The sequence below is a fragment of the Benincasa hispida genome, chromosome 2 (assembly GCF_027475165.1).
Source record: "Benincasa hispida cultivar pf3 chromosome 2, pf3_genome.v1.1, whole genome shotgun sequence".
Taxonomy (NCBI): Eukaryota; Viridiplantae; Streptophyta; class Magnoliopsida; order Cucurbitales; family Cucurbitaceae; genus Benincasa; species Benincasa hispida.
In genome coordinates this window covers 58,265,791-58,284,503 of record NC_143479.1, presented here as the reverse complement: position 1 = coordinate 58,284,503, position 18,713 = coordinate 58,265,791, and the positions used below count along the sequence as shown (strand labels likewise).

Sequence of the window (18,713 nt, the reverse complement as noted above, 5' to 3'; positions counted from 1 at the left end):
CTGTATTTCTATTGTTTCAAATTGAACTTCGATTGCATGGTATTCACGCGCTTCCGCAAAGGAATTTTATTCCTTCAGATATAAATTTAGTTTTTAGGTTCCAAAAATGTTACAATTTTACATTTGATATTTGAGTTTTGTTTCAAATTTGTCCCTAGGTTGCAAGATTTTCACTTTTTATCTCGAATTTTCACTAAATATTCACTTTCGGTTCTTAGTGTTAATGTCTATTAATTAATTAAAAATAATATAATTAAATAAGTTTCACGATGCTTTCATCACTATTAAAATTCATTTTTAAACTTCACTTCATGATTATTTTAAATTAATATATAGACATTAACGTCATAGATTGAAAAGTGTATTTAGTAAAAATTTAAGACCAGCAATGTAAATCTTGAAACCTAAGAACCAAATTGAAATAAATTTCAAATCTCAATGATAAAATTATAACATTTGAAAATTGCAAACTAAATTGAAATCAAACTCAAAATTTATGAACTCAAAAGTGTAACATTTCAAAATTTAAATTAAACCCAAAATCTAAGGACCAAAAAGATAATTTTCCAGTAGAATATTACTTGGGGACATTTTAAACTAATTTTAAACATTCAAGAATTAAAAGAGTACATTATAAAATCTTGAAAACAAATCCAACTAAAATTTCAAGGACTAAAAATGCAATTTCTTTTTTTTTTTTGCTTTTTTTTTTCTTTTCAATTTTATTGATTACAATTTTAGTCTATAAACTTTTAAATTGGCGTCCATATAGTCTAGCTTTCAATTTTTTTTTTTAATTTATGAATTTACTAAATAAGGTACCATATAAAATTTATATTTATTTTCCATAGATCAATTAATTTTTAAAGACTTTGAATTTTTAGAAACTCGAAGTTAAAAGTTTATAAACTAAATTAGACACTTTTCAAAGTTTAACTAAATAAATAAAAACTCCCATCTTTTTTTCTATTGCCCCTTCTTTTCAAGTTCATTTTTAGGGTTTTGATCCGAATTGGGCTAATATTTTGGGAAGAAGAAGAAGTTGATAGATAAATTCTGGATTAAATTGCATATTTGGTGTCTATGATTTAGAGAAAGGTAAAACTTAATTCCTATGATTTTAAACCTTATAATGCAATCCTTAGTTGGATAATAGCTTATAAATAGTCCTTATGATTTGACAAAGCTTGAGACTATTTATGAAAATTTTATCAAATCATAACTAAACTCTCCAAACTATTGAGACCAAGTTTGCAACTTAAATAAATATGGTTGATATATGATTTTCTTTTTCGATGTGGTTTTATTTTAATCAAGGTTTAACATGTCGACGAAAATATCGAAGTTTTAATTTTATGAAAATGTCGATAAAATGTTGATGTCGATGGATATTCTTGAAAAAAATTATAAAAACAAAAACATTCAAAAAAATAAAATTTAATTAGTAGATAAACATTTTATGATTTTCAAACAAGTTTCCATGACTATTGTTTATATTATATATATATTAGTAACACTTAATTTCTTATATTTCGTAGATTCTTATATTATATAATATGATATAACAAAATTTTTCACTATTTATCTACAATAGACCATGATAGACTCCCATCTGTATCATGATAGACATAGATAATAGTCTATCACAATATATCGCGATTTGTCATAGATAGACTGATATTTTACTAAATTTATAAAAATATTTTCAACATTTTTGTTATTTAAAAATAATTTCCCAAAAAAAAAACATTTGAAAAGCAATGAAGGCATCTAAAATTAGGAACCCTTTATATATGTGAGCCCCTAATTCGATGATTTGGAGGTTTTCACGTAAGCAAATTAAGGGTTCTTGATTCTAACTCACTAGAGTTTTCATTCATTTGATATCTCAGAGCTTTTCTTTGGTACCCTATTACTTCTCTATTTATCTCAAGATATCTATGCAAACTACCACATGACCCATTTGCTAATATATAAAGAAAATCACTCAACAATATGTGGAGAGTTGGAAATACCTACCTTTTACAGAAATATAATACTACCCTAGCATCAGGATATACTAGAAAACTTGGCCGATTAATGTCCTCCATGATAGCCATGATTCTGTTACAAATGGAAGTGTTCATATATTATATATATCTGTAAATTCTAGAAATATCAATACTGACAAACTACTTTACTAAAATAAGACCAAAGATATAAATTATCAGTAATCTGCATACCACAACAAAAAGTTACCGGATTGCAACTCCTTTGACAGGTATATCGTGAAGCAAAACAGCACCTTCCAATTTCCAACCACATCCTCAACTGCTGGAGTGCAGTAAAGCAATGGATTATCTCTCTTTTTATCTGTATTGACAGCAGAATGTGCATAAATGGCTTCCAAACTGCGAGATAACATCCACGAGACCGCCATAGCCCCCAACTGCTGCGACCTGCACAGATAAATTAACCATCCAAGAATAAGAGAATCACAATACCGTTCTATGAGCATCAGCCACAAAGTGATGAAGAGTAGTTGTAGGATAAACTAGGCAAGTTCATTGAATTCAGGTTATCCCCTCAGGAGTTATATTTAAAGATTGGATGAAAGCCCAAGGAAGATATGAATAAGACATAGTTGAACCATCCATTATGGCATGATAGACATAGTTGAACCATCCATTATGGCATGATTCACGAAGTAAATTATAAGGATGAAATATTTGTAAATTATCCCTGAACTCAAAAGTTTAAGCTGATGAGCTAATGTAAATTTAACTAAATCAACACTCTGACCCTCTCATTCACTTGTGGACTTGAAAATTTTGTGGAAGGCACAAGTGGAAATCAATATTAATTAGAGAGAAAATGGCATTAATGGTATTCGAACACAAAACTTTTGACACAAAGATAAATCACCACTAATCCCAAAAGCTTAACAAATTATGACACATATTGAATTCGTTACTCCATGGTATCATACTGTAAAATGAGATAACACCTAAAAACTAAACTTAACACCAAGGTCTGCATATAAAGAGGTAGTTCGCAACACTAGTTGCTCCGTTGGAGTGGTCCAATAATTGGTTCCGAAAAATTGTAAATTTCTAATCTTCCATGTCATGCTAAATTGAGAAAAATTAAGAACTTCCAAAGAGAATACTGAAAGAAACCGAAGGATAAAATGAATTTAGTTGAACTTACGCCAGATGGATGTAATGCAACAGAAAAAGCTGACTGAGGTGCACATTGTATTTGCGAAAGCACCGATCCATTTATGTCAAAACGGGTTAGGAATGGCTCTGCTCCAACACCTAATATCTAGCATCGAGAGAACAATGAAAATGTAATGGTGACAAAAATCTGGAATAACACGAGATATTAAAGATAATAGTATTTGATTTGCTCATGCACTAGTTTCCTAGATACTAGGCTCTGTTATATCTGTTGAGATTGGTGTCCTAAATCTATCTTATATTCTCGTAGTTTGTAAATCCTGTATAAATAAATTGTTATTTTATAAGCATACACTCAATCTAATAAACAAATATTCCAGATTATTTTATTTAATTTAAACATGTATATAGAGATATACAGGTGGATCATGTTTAAATGATGACCTAAACGGTCTACTATAGACAGATAAGGCTAGATACCTTATCCTGGTGACACTACAGATACAACCCGCTTTATAGATATTACAAGTGTTGTAAATTACTACAAATGATCTGATCCTAATCATTCATGTAGAGACATATGAGCGAGTATCCTATATAAAGAGTTTGTATAAGACCGGACCACAAAATTATTAGTCTTATAATATAACCCCGTTAATAATAGAGACTTAAATTTCAGCAAGATGACCATAGGTGACATGACCTGAATCCTGAGTGAGTTGTGAACTCCTACATATGAAGGCGGTCCTTTGATTTGTATGGGTGAGAGTGGTCAGATCGCCAACTCAATATGTCTACCATTTTGGGAATTCATCTGATTGGGAAGCTGGGAAGGGAACACAACTACACAACCTGATGTCAGGGTAAGTAGATAAATTGCCCTTAAGAGCTGATTCTGGGGCTTGAACAACGTGATCACACCCTCTCTTGGCCCGAGAGGGATTTAGTCATAGTTAGACTATGACTTATTATTCAATTAGAGGGATCAATGGTACTTAAAGAGTTAGATGTAACTACAATGGCAAAACGGTAATTTTGGCCCAACTGTACTTACGAACAATTTGTGATGGGTCATCGAACTGTTGATTGGTTATATTTATTGGACACAGAAATATATCTATAGTGCGAAGAGTATAGCTGTCAGTCTTTAGTGAAGTGATCGGCATTTAATAGATGTTGAGTAATTTAATTAAAGAGTTTAATTAATTATCCAAGTAAGCTTCAATCTAGGTATAAGGTTCACTCTGTAGCTCAATAAGGATTATTGAGAATTAAATTTAGATTAATTTGAATTTTTCAAATTAATTTAGAAAATTAATTATATGTGATATAATTAATATAATATATTTGATACATTATAATATAAAGTTTATTTTGAGAGGAATTAAGTGTTTGAATGTGATTCAAATACTAATTATATGAATGAGATTCATATAACTAAATTAAGTATAAATGTGATTTATATTAAATATCATGAATAAAAGATAGAAATAAAACTATAGGTTATATTCTATTTGATACAATATGAAAACTATAGGTTATGTGTTATATTTGATATAACATATAGTTATATATACATATAATAAGTTAGTTATTATATATATATATACACTTATTAATTAAATTAAATTTATTTTATTTTAATTTAATTTTAAAATTAAAGGGAGTTACCTCCCCTTAATCCTCTCTCTCAATCAGACGTGGGGTTATTCAATTATCGATTCATTCATCTTCATCCCTTAATCTCTGAGTGTCAAAGTGATTCTCTTTGGGTTTTTGAAAAAGAAAACACAAAAGAAAAGTTTTTTTTTTCTCTCCTCTCAAAATCTTTTCCCTCTTCCCAAATAACATAGCAGAGTCTACAACTCCTGCTAATTCTCAATCCCTAAGGAGAATACATGAGGTTTATTTGTGGTGGTGGCCATTTGGGATTTCAATTTTTTGGAGATCGAGATCCAGATCGAAATGTTCGTGATCTGATCGAGGGATTACGTGAAGAATTATCTTCGAGGGTAAGCAATTCTTCCCTACTTCCTTTTAAGCATGTTGTTTTTTATTGTATAATGCATAATTTCCTATTCTGTAAATTGGAATCCTATAGAAAACAAAAACTGGGAATGATCCTGCTTCCGCTGTGGAACTTCATCGTTCCTTCAATATCATGGTCATAATATGTATGCCTCTAAACTTGTAAGTCTAACAATAATTATGCAAGTAAAAAGACTTTTCTGTTCCACTAAATCATGTACAAGAAATTTGGAAATCTATACATATTTCTTGTCTAGTCATATAATGAAAGATGAAATCGTGATGACAGATTTCTGAACAATGCCAAATTACAGGCTAGTAAAAATTAATTAAAATTTGGAAGTAGAATGACTCACTTGATTATCACAAAAAACCATATCCTGCATTGAAGAACGGGTCAAAGTTTTTGAAATGAATTCAGAAGACGGAAGGTTCCACACTGATAAACTCCGACCATCAGCACAGGCCTAGCATAAAAAACAGCACATGAATGTCACTCCATTGTACCAATCAACGCAGCAAGTTCTCAGCAAAAAGTTAAGTCACATCTACAACTTTTTCATCTATTTTGCATAGAACTAAAATAAAAAATGTTGGAACATTATTACAAGTGACATCCTCAAGATGAACGCAAATCAAGCTCTTTTTTCCCAAAAACTTCAATTGTTTGATTGCCAAAAGGTTGAAGTCCTGTAAAAAGGAAGTTCTGACTGAGTTGGTGGTAAGTAGTGTGTACACAATCATATCCAAAGTCCTCGTGTAAAGAATTATTACATTCTAAGAAAATGAGCTTGGGAGTGTTGATGAATGGAGAATTTCTAAGTCATGGAAGTTGAAGATTGATTTACAAAAGGCATGTGGCTTGCGAGTTGAAATCTACTTCAAGCCATCTAGAAGAAAAATGCCATTCGAAAAAGGTGGGTGGAGGGTTTTGATGGTTGCATTTCAAATAGAAAGTTCTTTTTCCCCCTTTTTCTTGAATGGAAATGCAACGGGAGGTTAAGAAAATAGAGGCTAAGATCAGGTCAATTATTCTTCTATTTGTAATTTACAACTGATGAGGTTAGCGGATAACTGAAGAAAGGGTAAATAATTATAAGCCACTTGCAATTTGCTGATATGGTATTGCTAAAGAGAAAAAGCATTTCAACTTGTCGTAGGTGCTGGATTTGCTCGAGATGGTTTCTGGTTTGAAGAGTAGCATAGAGAAGTCAGCTCTCGAAGATCAACATGACAAATTAATGAGACCAAAGCGCCAAGCAGATAGATGGTCTTATTTGATGGGATATTGCTCTGTACAACTAGGATGTTTCTTTTAAAGGAAATCTGAATAAGTAGAATTATTGGAATCCTGTGGTGGTTTCAAACAATAAAGTATGTATATATATTATATATATTGATAAGAAACATCAAAGGAGTATCTTCCACAGAAGGAGAGACATAACCGAAGGGCCAGGTAGAGGGAACCCCTCTAGAGGCTATACAAAGAGTCTTCCAATCATTAATAACCATCAAAGACTCTAATTGCAATATATTTTTGTATGAAGGGACACCCACCAAGAAGCCAAAAAATGATGGTCATATAAAGCCATTATCAAAATATTTTCCTTCAGGAAGGAAAAAATAATCCATAAAGAATGATGAAGAATAGAAAACAGGCCACAAGAAACAACAAAATAAGACAATAGCTGTGCAGAAAACCCATATCCAAGTCTGTAGGTTAACACAAATTTGGAACATTTGATAATACAAAGAAAAACGGGAGACTTTCCTGATCATTGAGTAAATACGTACCAACCAGCTTTCACTTGCATCAAGAGCAATGCATCTAATGCATGAGAAGTGCCCCTTAAGCTTCTTATCCTTAGCTGGGTCAATTAGTTGAATGCACTTCCCACTCTTGCAATCTGGTTTGGTTTGATAGTATAAACACGTATAAGATACAATTTTTTATAAGGTTTGTATAAGATAAAAAGTTTTGCTCCTATAATTTACATATTTATTCCAAAAAATCCACCAACCTAAATTTACCAAGTAATAAAGTAGAGATTACAAATTGATCAATGACAGATAATCAAAGAGAATTTAATCCAGTGTTCCTTTTTAGAAGTTCTAACCGATATGCTAAATTATGTTCTCACTCAACAAATTATGCTTGTTAAAAGTGAATTTTTCAATAAACATAATACAAGTGCAGGAAGAAAATGGTTAGGCCTTCTTAAGATCAATACAAATATATTAATATTATAAACAGATAGATAATTTCCCTACCCCATATTCGTGCTGTGCCATCTTCTGAACCAGTTATGATCTGGAATTCAAGGTGTGAAAACAATAAGGTGGAAAGACATGAAAAATACAGTTAAGAATCCAGTGATTATCACACGTTTTGAAACATAAAACTGAAAGAAAAACTTTACCAAGTCGAGACATAATGATTAATTGTGTAGAAGTGGACCAACAATAACAATGAAGTGAGTATCTTTACTTTCAGAAGTCGCATTTAATTGATATAATGCTAGTGCTTGGTGGCAGAACATGGAACGATGGAGTATAAAGTATGAGGAAATTTTTTTTGAAATAGATCTCAAGAATTTCATGCTTTCCGTTGATGTATAGGAAAATGCCATACTCTACTACTTACATAACTAACTATTATTCAAAGAGAAAAGTAGCAGACATGGGAATAGACCTCCGATTCAGTAGCTTATATGAACGGGAAATCAAATCTGGAGGCAATCAATGAGACGACAGGGGAGATGTTATGTGGGGAAGTTAGTTAGAGGGCAAATCTTCCAGCAAACATTTGGTGAGTCAGGTTACTTCAACTAGGGGGGTTGTGAAGGACAGTGTTCGGTGGGGATAAAGTTAAAGATAAGAAGAGAAGTAGACAATGGCAAAACTAGGAAAGATTCGAGTCAGGGAAGTCACTTTCTGGTGAGAGTAGGAACTCTCGTTAAAAATGCACCTTTCATTGGGACCTCTTTGATGCTTCAATTTGTTCCTTTTCTTGTTTTCTTAACTGTCCTGCAACTTCAAGACCTTTATCCCAATTATCTTATGCATCTACTCCTAATGCCCTTTTATTTGAGCTTGTATACTTCCTTGAAATAACATTTTTTCCCAATTCATTACTAGTTAATCGACCACACCGAAGACTGAACAAACTACGATAGGCTATACAAAATACAGAAGAGGGTTAATGTAGAAATAAGGATCAAAATCTATTATACAACAAAGCAAAAGAAGGAAAGACGAACTTGATTGACAGTGTTTCGGGCAACAATACAGTGCAAATAGTCAGAGTGCCCCTTAAACACCATCTTAATTTTACCGCTCTCCTGAAAATTTTAATACAAAAAGCCAAAAATCAAGCAAGTGTCAGGAGAGAGTTAATTCTTGGCTGTAAAAGGAATATGAATGGAAAATTTACGGTCAATTACATCATCCACCTAAAAATACACGTACCAAATCCCAACAATACGCACAAGAATCTCCAGCAGCAGAAAAAATGGATCCACTCTGTAAAATAAATAAAAGATTTCACCTCATCTGTTCTTATTCTTCTTTTTTTTTTTCTTAATTTGGATAAGAAGTTATCCTAATCTAAATCTTACTATAAAGGGAAAATCTTTACATATCTGTTTTATCCTTCATTTTGTACTATCCCTTTTTTAGTCTCAACATTAATAATTAATTACTAACATTTCATTTTAAAAGATGGGTACTTCTAAATAAAACTTTTTTCATATAGACAACAGCTTTCCTCAAAGAACAAAAAAAAAAAAAAAAAAAAAAAAAGAATACAAGGGCATACAAAAAATAAAGCCTATAATGCCCCTATAGAAAGAGTTTCCAACTAAGAGAAATATTTCCTAGGGAATAATTACAAAAAGTCTTCGAGACCAAAGCCCAAAGAGAAATGTGAAACCTCGCCAAGGACCAAATCTCAAAGATCCCACAATAAAGCACACACCCCACAAGACTTCTAAATAAAACTTTTGATTCCATTAAATTTCTTTCTTCAGTCTTTGCTAATTTGTATTATTTAAATAACATGTCTTAATATACTTGAGTGATATTTTAATTAAATTATTGAGTACATCAATATAATGACAATTACTAAGAGTACATTAATTGAACATCTATTTATGCATGTGATGAATCACAAATAAAAAAAAATGATTATTTCTTTAAGAAAATACAAAAATAAAATAAAATAATTAACATTATTAACGCAAACAACTTTTATAAAATTCTTCAAACATAATGTCTGTCATGCTTACTAGTCATAGAATATGAGGGGGAAATAATAGATTTAACCTGGGCATCAGAAGCAATTGCATTATTTTCAGGCATTGGAGAAAGAGCACCCCAAGGACCTCTAGAAGACAGCAATAAGGTACATAAAAATATAAGAGGGCATTAAAGAGATGACATGCACTAAAAATATCTCTTAAACCACTGATTTAACCAATAGCTTATGCTTAGTTTTATAAATCCATATCTATTTTATCTTCAGCTTAATTTTATAAATCTGAAATTATACAAATATAAAGTTCCGTCAGAAAAATCTATCTAAGGAAAATAATAAAAATCCTTGCATTATTTGTCGGCCATTTTCCAGGAGCAGCTGCTGTATAAATAGATAATAGATGCTTACATAAACGTCTAATTATGATGTCAAAAAGACGATACTTAAAAGTTGAGATTAATGTTCCACATGGAAAGCTCTAGATTGATAATTCAGGTATCAAGGTCCGTTTCTATTCTTATATATTAAAAGAAAGTAGTAGGACAAATAAAACCAAGGCGAACCGGTGGTTTTCCTTTTTGTATAATATTAACAGAAAGATTTTAAATTTAAGTTTAAATATTAGTTAGGAACTTGTGTTCTTAGCTTAGTTCATGTGCATTCAAGTTTTGTTCATTTTAGTCTATGTATTTTCGGAACGTCCATTTTGGTCTCTTACTTTGAAAAAGTGACCACATTTTCAAAAGTACAAGGACAAACATGGATAAAAACTGAAAATACTAATACTAAAATCGACGTTTTATAGGACCAAAATGGACAAGGGCTAAATATACATATACCAAAAGAGAATATAAACCTAAATCTAAAAAATGGCCATGGTGGGGTTTTTCTTTTTTTTTTATTCTTTTTTTTTTTTTGACAACCTGACAATTTTCAGAATCCACCAGGTCATTTACAGGCTGAATAAGAATGCCAAGGAAAAATAAGTAAAAAATACAAAATATTTGTTAATAGCCTACTTGTATTGAGGATTCATCAGGTCCATTACAGGCTCAATATGACTACCTGGAATACAAAGAAAGGAATGAAGTAATTATGACAGTTGAAAATTGAAATGATGCACCAAGTTAAAACCTTAAATAAATGAGAACAGAACAAGAAACTAGAATTTTCAGACGGTCAAAGAGAACTAAAACAAATGTAAAGGCTGCCCCTGCTGGGGGTGATGAAACCAATACTACTCTGCTACAGATAATACATCTATAGACTATTACCTTGCAAATAAATGGGCACCTCTATATCTGTACATTCTCTCCACCTCCATCCTCGAATGTGACCATCATCCCCGCAGCTAAAATGTCGTGCACAATTAATCAGACATTTCAATCAAGAACAATGCCCACGTTTTTCACCCATTCAATCTTGCCGTTTAACTCAATTTTACAGGCTGTAGACATATCTTTATTCTTCAATGACCATAAATTCAATAATTAATCAAAAGCATTTAGGCAGTTGTTGAAGCTCAAACAAGTACAAGTCAATTAATGTAAGAAAACTATGTGTTCAGCCTTTGGAAGTTAATATAATGAATATCCCACAACTAAGTTTATGCATTCATCTCACCATCCAAAGAAATAGCCATTCAATTGTTGAAAATAGGGTTATTAACCTAGGGGCATTTATGTAATTGTGTAGACCCCTAGGGTTTCCTACTATCTATTTATAGAATATGTCCCTGTGTATTCAGTGTATCAGATTAAAATAATAAGAAAAAATCTCTATATTGTGGTTTTTCTCCTTGTACTAGGGTTTCCACGTAACTGTGTTGTCATTCTCTTCTCTTCATCTTCTATTTTTAACATGATATCAGAGTTAGGCGACAAAACCCTAACCGTTATGGAAGAGAACCAACCACAGTCATCTTCAGTTGATGGAACTTCGAGTTTTGACATGAAGACTGCTATTCGAGCAGCCGTGAAGGAGTGTTTTCAAGCAGCCCTGTCGGAGTTGATTTCTATCGTCTAGCTGCAGTCGGCAGAAAGCCAGTGTCGGTGGGAGCCGCCGCACCAAACAGAAATGCCGATCGTAGCCAGACGATTCTTCGACGGATGGACAGGTACAATTTCGATCGATTCAAGCCATGGGTCACCGCAATCCGCACCGATTGAGGCTAGATGCATCTTCGACAGACAGACAGACAGGAATAGATACGGTCGTTTCAAGCCGTAGGTCACTGCCATCTGCGCCATCGCAGCCTTCCACGCCGGTCGATCCTTCCGCGCCAGGTTCATTCGACCAACGAGGAGCAGCGCTGAGCACGGTCGACTCTTTCGCGCCAGGTCCGTTCGACCAACAAGGAGCTACACCGAGCACCCATCTTGAGCAGTCCAGCCGGCTGGGGTTTTCACGTGTGCTGGCGACCTCCTTCCAGCCGGCAATTTCCTTCCAGCCGTCAGTGGCTGCTTCGTTTCCAGCCGCTTGTGGTTCGACCCAATACCTAGATGATGTGAGACAACGGTTGGCTTATCTCCAACAACAAATTTCAGTTTTGGATACGATGTTTGGTGCAAATCCCCAACCGGTGCAACCAGTTTATTCAAAGAATCCGGTAAATTCGTTCCCTATTTTGAAATGCTTCTTATTTATCTGGCTCGATGGGCAACTTTACAGGATTTCTTGTAGGAGAAAAATTAAATGGCCAGAATTATTTCTCCTGGTCCCAATCAATCCGAATGGCCTTGGAAGGGCATCACAAATTTGGGTACTTGACGGGGGAGATTCCGAAGCCTGTACCAGGCGATCCACAAGAACAGATCTGGAAAAGAGAAGACTCGCTGTTATGCTCTGTTCTCGTGAATAGGAACCTCAAATAGGTAGACCATTATTATATGCTGCAACCCCAAGGATATCTGGGAGGCTGCACGAGATTTGTACTCAAAGAGACAGAATGCCTCTCGACTATATACGCTTCACAAGCAGGTCCATGAATGCAAACAAGGATCCATGGATGTTACATCTTATTTTAACAAATTATCAATGCTTTGGCAAGAAATGGACCTGTGTCGAGAGATTGTTTAGAACTGTGCACAAGACAGAGCTCAATACTTGAAAATTGAAGAAGTAAACCGTGTGTATGTGTTCTTGGCTAGATTAAATCCTAAATTCGATGGTGTCCGTAGTCGAATATTGGGCCAGCGCCCTACTCCTTCTCTCAGAGAAGTTTGCTCCGAAATACGGCTGGAAGAGGATCGATCATGCGCCATAAATAATCCCATTACTACAACTGATGCAACTGCCTTCATTGCAAAGTCGCCCAGTGCTGATGGCGATAAAAAACCTCACCTGTGTGTGAGCATTGTAAGAAGCCCTGGCACACAAAGGACCAATGTTGGAAATTGCACGGGAAACCTCCAAACAGCAGGCGACGACAGTCTCATGACAAATTTAATACTGGTCGTGTCCTAGTAAGTGACTCAACAGATGAACATACTCAGAAGCAGTCTTCCATTGATAGTAAGAACAATTTGAGTACGGTTGGGATGAGTGCTATTGCACAATCAGGTAATTTCCCTTCGTTTGGCCTTACTAGTATAAATGGTAAAAAACCATGGATTGTGGACTCAGAGGCCACAGATCATCTTATATGTTCTTCAAATCTGTTTATTTCGTATAACCCAAGTACTGGAAATGAGCGTATTCACATTGCAGACAGGCCTTTTGCCCCTGTTACAAGGAAAGGCCATATCTCCCCGTTTGAGGGTTTAATTTTGCATGATACTTTACATGTGCCTAGAATCTCTTATAATTTGTTATCTGTCAGTAAAATTACAAGGGATTTGAAGTGTAAGGCAATTTTCTCACCCAATTCCGTTTTGTTTCAGGATCTGAAATCGGGGATGATGATTGGCACTGCCCGACACAATAGGGGATTCTATTTCCTTTCTAAAGAGGCTTCCTCTAGAGATGATCATCAAACTGGGTTTATGTCATTAAATTTTTCTGTTTCTGAAAATGACTTTATGTTGTGGCATTTCCGTTTAAGACATCTGAATTTTCAATAGTATTTGTTTCCACATTTATTTCGCAATGTTAATACTTCCTCTTTAAATTGTGATGTGTGTATTCGTGTCAAGCAAAGTCGTGTTTCTTTCCGGTCTCAGCCTTACAAACCCTCGAGTCCTTTTACTCTTGTTCATAGTGATGTATGGGGTCCCTCACCGGTTACCACTTCCACTGGTAAACGTTAGTCTGTCACATTTATAGACGACCACACTCGTCTTACCTGGGTTTTCCTCCTCACTGACAAATCTGAGGTGCCATCCATTTTCCAACAATTTTATACAACTGTCGAGACTCAGTTCAATGTAAAGATTGGAATTTTACGAAGTGATAATGGACGAGAATTCTTCAATACCTCCTTCAGGGATTTTCTCGTCTCTAAGGGAATTGTCCACCAAAGCTCGTGTGCTTACACTCCGCAACAGAATGGAGTAGCCGAGTGGAAAAATCGTCATCTGGTAGAAGTAGCCCGGTCTCTTATGTTATTTGCCACTCTTCCGTCCTACCTGTGGGGGGATGCGGTTCTTAATGCTGCCCATCTCGTTAATCCGTATTCTTAACCTTCATACTCCATTAGAACTGTTTAAAGAGTCCTTCCCAACCACTCGATTAATCTCTGATGTTCCTCTTCGAGTTTTTGGTTGCGATGTCTTTATTCACTCCCATGGTCCAAACCGCACAAAATTTCCTCCTCGTGCTCAGAAGTGTGTCTTTGTTAGATATCCACTTCATCAACGTGGGTATAAGTGCTATCACCGTCATCTCGTAAATACTATGTCTCCATGGATGCCACCTTCCTCGAGGATCAACCGTTCTTTCCTGTTAGTCATCTTCAGGAGGAGAACATGAATGAAGAGACTAATTGGTCATCTTATGCTATTCCCTTAGAGTCAGCTCCTATTCTTATCTCGTCTAAACCTAATTCTGAGCATGAGGACCTGGTCCTTCCTACCAACCAAGTTCCTTGGAAAACTTACTATAGGAAGAATCTCAGGAAGGAAACAGTGTCACCTGTTGAACCAGAACCGCCGGCTCCAGTACATGAGTCAAACCCGTCATCAGATCCAGGTATGTACATTCCTGAAACTAATGATGTTGATGTGTGTATGGAGACTGATGAGTGCAGGCAAGATAAGAGCGAAGGAAGTAGTAATACTGAAAGAATGGCAGAAGCGGAAACAGCATAGAATGAAATGATTCTAGCTAATGATGATGTGGAGGATACTACTTAAATCTCTGATACACAAATAGTCGATCATGGTGAGGAGCCTGGAAAGCTGAAAGATCGTGATGTATCGTTTGATCTTCCTATAGCTCTGAGGAAAGACACTCATTCATGTACTAAATACCCTATCCATAGTTACATGACATATAGTAATCTGGCAACCGAGTTCAAAGCATTCACTATCAGTTTGGACACTGATGGTTCCAAATGACATAAGTGTTGTAATGAAAAAACCAGAATGGCGGTCTGCTGTTATGGAAGAAATGAGAGCTCTCGAGAAGAATGAAACTTGGGAACAGATGGCTCTGCCTGAAGGGCACAAGACAGTTGGATGCAAATGGGTGTTTACTATAAAATACAAGTCAGATGGGACGATTGACCGGTACAAGGCTAGGCTCATTGCAAGAGGCTTTACTCAAACCTATGGAGTAGATTACTCTAAAACTTTTTCTCCTGTGGCCAAACTTAACACTATCCGAGTGCTTTTGTCAGTTGCTATAAATAAGGATTGGCCTCTACACCAATTTGATATTAAAAATGCTTTTTTGAATGGGGAACTTGAAGAAGAAGTCTATATGAGTCCTCTTCCTGGGTTCGAGAGTCAAAAACAGGGTGTGCAAATTGAGAAAGTCGCTATACGGATTGAAACAGTCTCCAAGGACCTGGTTTGACAGATTCACAACTTTTGTGAAAGCACAGGGGTATGTTCAGGGGCATTTTGATCACACTCTTTTTACAAAAAGATCGAAATCAAGGAAGATAGCTATTCTTAATGTCTACGTTGATGACATTGTTTTATTTGGGGATGATGATGCTGAGATCACGGGGCTCAAAACAAAGATGGTCGAAGAATTTAAAATTAAAGACCTCAGTAAGCTAAGAGGGAATGGAAGTGGCTCGATCAAAAGAAAGTATCTCAATTTCTCAACGAAAATACACTCTGAACTTACCAAAGGAAACAGGCATGACTGGGTATAAACCTGTTGACACACTAGTAAAGTACAATGCGAAGCTCAGTGAGAAGAATGATAGAGTTCCCGTTGATAAAGAAAGGTATCAGCGGTTAGTCGGGAAGTTGATCTACTTGTCTCATACAAGGCCAGATATTTCGTATGCAGTAGGTGTTGTCAGTCAGTTTATGTAAGCTCCCTGTGAGGATCATATAACAGCAATTGAACGTATCCTCAGGTACCTGAAAGGAACTCCTGGCAAGGGTTTGATGTTCAGAAAGACCAATAAACGATCTGTTGAAACCTACACTGATTCTGACTGGGCAGGTTATGTTATTGACAGAAAGTCGACATCTGGGTACTATACGTTTGTCTGGGGTAACCTAGTCACCTGGAGAAGTAAGAAACAAGGGGTTGTTGCTAGAAATAGTGCTGAGGCTGAGTATAGGGTCATGAATCTGGGGATTTGTGAAGAAATCTGGTTGAAGAAAGTGTTTTCTGATCTCCAGCAAGATAATGAGCTTCCGATGAAATTGTTTTGTGATAACAAAGCTGTCATCAGTATTGCAAATAATTCGGTTCAACGTGACAAAACTAAACACGTAGAGATTGACAGACATTTCATTAAGGAGAGATTGGACAGTGAAAACATATGTATCCCTTATATTCCTTCAAATCAACAAGTTGTAGATGTGCTTACAAAGGGGTTATTGAGACAGAGCTTTGATTATTGTGTGAGCAAGTTAGGGCTTGTTGATATCTATGCTCCAACTTGAGGGGGAGTGTTGAAAATAGGGTTATTAACCTAGGGCCATTTATGTAATTGTGTAGACCCCTAGGATTTCTTACTATCTATTTATACAGTGTGTCTCTGTGTATTTAGTGTATCAGATTAAAATAATAAGAAAAGATCTCTATATCGTGGTTTTTTCTCCCTGTACTAGGGTTTCCACGTAACTGTGTTGTCATTATCTTCTCTTCTCCTTCTATTTTTAACAGCAATGATGGTTCACAATAAAAGAAATACTTTGGCTTGTTCTTTAATTTTGAAACTTAAACTAAGTTAAACAGTACAGCACAATACCACCATTCAGTCTCTACTGAATTAAGCTTTAACTGGTTGGACTTTCTAAAAAGTTACATGGAACTGATTCTGCACTTAACTATAATTTCACCTATTCAGTAAGTATATACATCCACACGTTCATACATACATACATATAATTCAGTTAACTTGAGAATCAGCGTTGTGATAATCGGGATGGGATGACAAATACAACTACAATAATCAATATGGAACTAGAAGGAAATTTCCAAGAAATGAAAGAATAAAGAGAAATTCATTGAACTATTATAGTATTGGGAGAGAAAGGAACCTCAATAATAGAGTATTATTGCCATTATCATAAAATTTGACATCATATGCGGGCCCATCGTGCCCTTGAAGGAAGCAATGAGGCTCTGCTGCTAGCAAACTAAAGTAAGGCACATGGTGAGGCATTAGTACAAGTTTGCAGCCTGAATTTTAGAAATAAGTTGAGATGAGATGAAATGGACTTGCCTTCTAGTATTTCCATAACCAAAATGCTGAAACAGACATGAAAAATAGGCATAATCAGGATAAGAGTTCATAAGAGTTCTAAACTACGAATGAAGCAGAAAGAGGAACTCTTCAGCGACACAAGTACTGAACCGAATACACAAAATCAACTTTTATGCTTCTGTAACTATAGATTGTTTGAATCAATCATCATAAGAAGTGGCAAGTATTCTGCAAACTCATGATAAAACTTTGAAATGGTAGGACAAAATTTGATCATAAAATAATGGATTTCTTTCAAAACTAAGTTTCAATACTCAATTATCATAATGGGAGACCTGGAGGTAAAATCATTCCAACTTGTATCTTATCCAGTTGGAATTTCATCTGTTTGTCTTAATCACTAACAATTTTCTGATGATACGTTATTGTTTTCTATTTTTGACATGACTGTCTAGGGTATCTTTCTTTTTTTTTTTCTCATAAAGATATTTGAGCATGCTTGCAGTTTGAATATAAATTTCGGCAAGAGTGAAGTTCTGACAGCGAGTCCAAAATGGATTGGATAACAAAGACAATGGTTGTAAACAATGTACTTGGCCCTTTACTAGTCTAACCAACGAAGCCCTCGAAGAACATCCTTAAGTTTAACCATTGCATGCCCTTCGAGTTCTGATTTCATAAGCAAATCAAACAACAAAATGACTGAAGATAAAAAAATCAAGAACATTACCAACTTAGAGATGCAAGAAGCGATAGAATAAGAGGCAATGGATCCATCGCTGGAGGCAGCCACAATGGTTTCGGGGCAACCATTTAAGGAGGGCGCCCATGCCGTTCTGAACACAGTCCGAGTTTGGATCTCTCTCTCTTTATATATACTCTCTCTGTAGGCAGCTTCGTCCCAATTCGTCGCGTCCGCCAACATTTGATAATCGCTTGCTAGACAGCTCAATTTACCGTCTCAATATTTGCTTAAAACGATAATGGCGAAGATGTCAACTCAGTTGCGGCGACGTGAATGTCAGAAAATGGTGTCGGACAATCAGATGACGGCCTTCGACGGCTTGCCGGAGAAATTTGGTGAAGCAATGGCCTGTATCGTGAATCCGATGTATGCAGTTGGTAGAGAGATTTCGTCGTTTTGAGGTGAACGACGGCAGTCGGCAGATAACAAACGACATGACGTTCATTTGGGAAATTTGTACCGATGACAAATATTGGGTCAAAAATGTCAAATTACTTAGTTTTTCAAAAAAAAAAATGTGGAATAATTTTTTATAAGTTATCAAAATATATTCTTGCATATACAGAAAAGCATCTCGCTCTCTCTATTTCTAATGATCCATTTGTGAACATCCATAGAACAATGGGTCGTCTTCTTCTCTCTCTCGCTCATCTCGTTCACGTCAGTCTTACTCTCGTCGATTTTGCTCTTCCTTTCCTCACTCTTCTCTCTCGCTCATGTTCTTGTTCATCGAAGTTGGTCGTGTCG

The 18,713-nt window shown here is 35.3% G+C and overlaps 1 protein-coding gene across 6 annotated transcripts; it reads right to left on the bottom strand.

Moving 5' to 3' along the window:
• Positions 1–1,937: 1,937 nt before the first annotated feature.
• On the bottom strand, positions 1,938–18,409 carry DWA1 (DWD (DDB1-binding WD40 protein) hypersensitive to ABA 1). Of its 6 annotated transcripts, none has more exons than XR_016527927.1 (14): positions 17,952–18,409; positions 17,240–17,265; positions 17,055–17,153; positions 10,719–10,795; positions 10,464–10,509; positions 9,513–9,573; positions 8,658–8,711; positions 8,450–8,530; positions 7,461–7,500; positions 6,984–7,096; positions 5,546–5,656; positions 3,190–3,306; positions 2,223–2,438; positions 1,938–2,103 (listed from the first exon to the last, which is right to left on the bottom strand). XR_016527927.1 is itself a non-coding variant. In XM_039024330.2 (14 exons), exons 1-14 carry the CDS (start codon positions 18,144–18,146, stop codon positions 2,060–2,062), a joined length of 1,290 nt encoding a protein of 429 aa, XP_038880258.1. In that variant the 5' UTR covers positions 18,147–18,409; the 3' UTR covers positions 1,938–2,059. The 6 variants fall into 6 exon arrangements, 4 of the variants coding, with proteins under 4 accessions (XP_038880258.1, XP_038880260.1, XP_038880257.1 ...); XR_016527928.1 differs by having other exon boundaries at positions 2,239–2,438; XM_039024330.2 differs by having other exon boundaries at positions 3,180–3,306.
• Positions 18,410–18,713: the final 304 nt, after the last annotated feature.

Coding starts and splice junctions, on each gene's coding strand:
- DWA1 (XM_039024329.2), bottom strand. CDS start 18,146: ATGTTGGCGGACGCGACGAATTGGGACGAAGCTGCCTACAGAGAGAGT. Junction 8,531..8,657: donor GTGCGTATTGTTGGGATTTG/GTACGTGTATTT, acceptor TAAAATTTTCAG/GAGAGCGGTAAAATTAAGAT. Junction 7,501..8,449: donor CCCGAAACACTGTCAATCAA/GTTCGTCTTTCC, acceptor CTTGAATTCCAG/ATCATAACTGGTTCAGAAGA.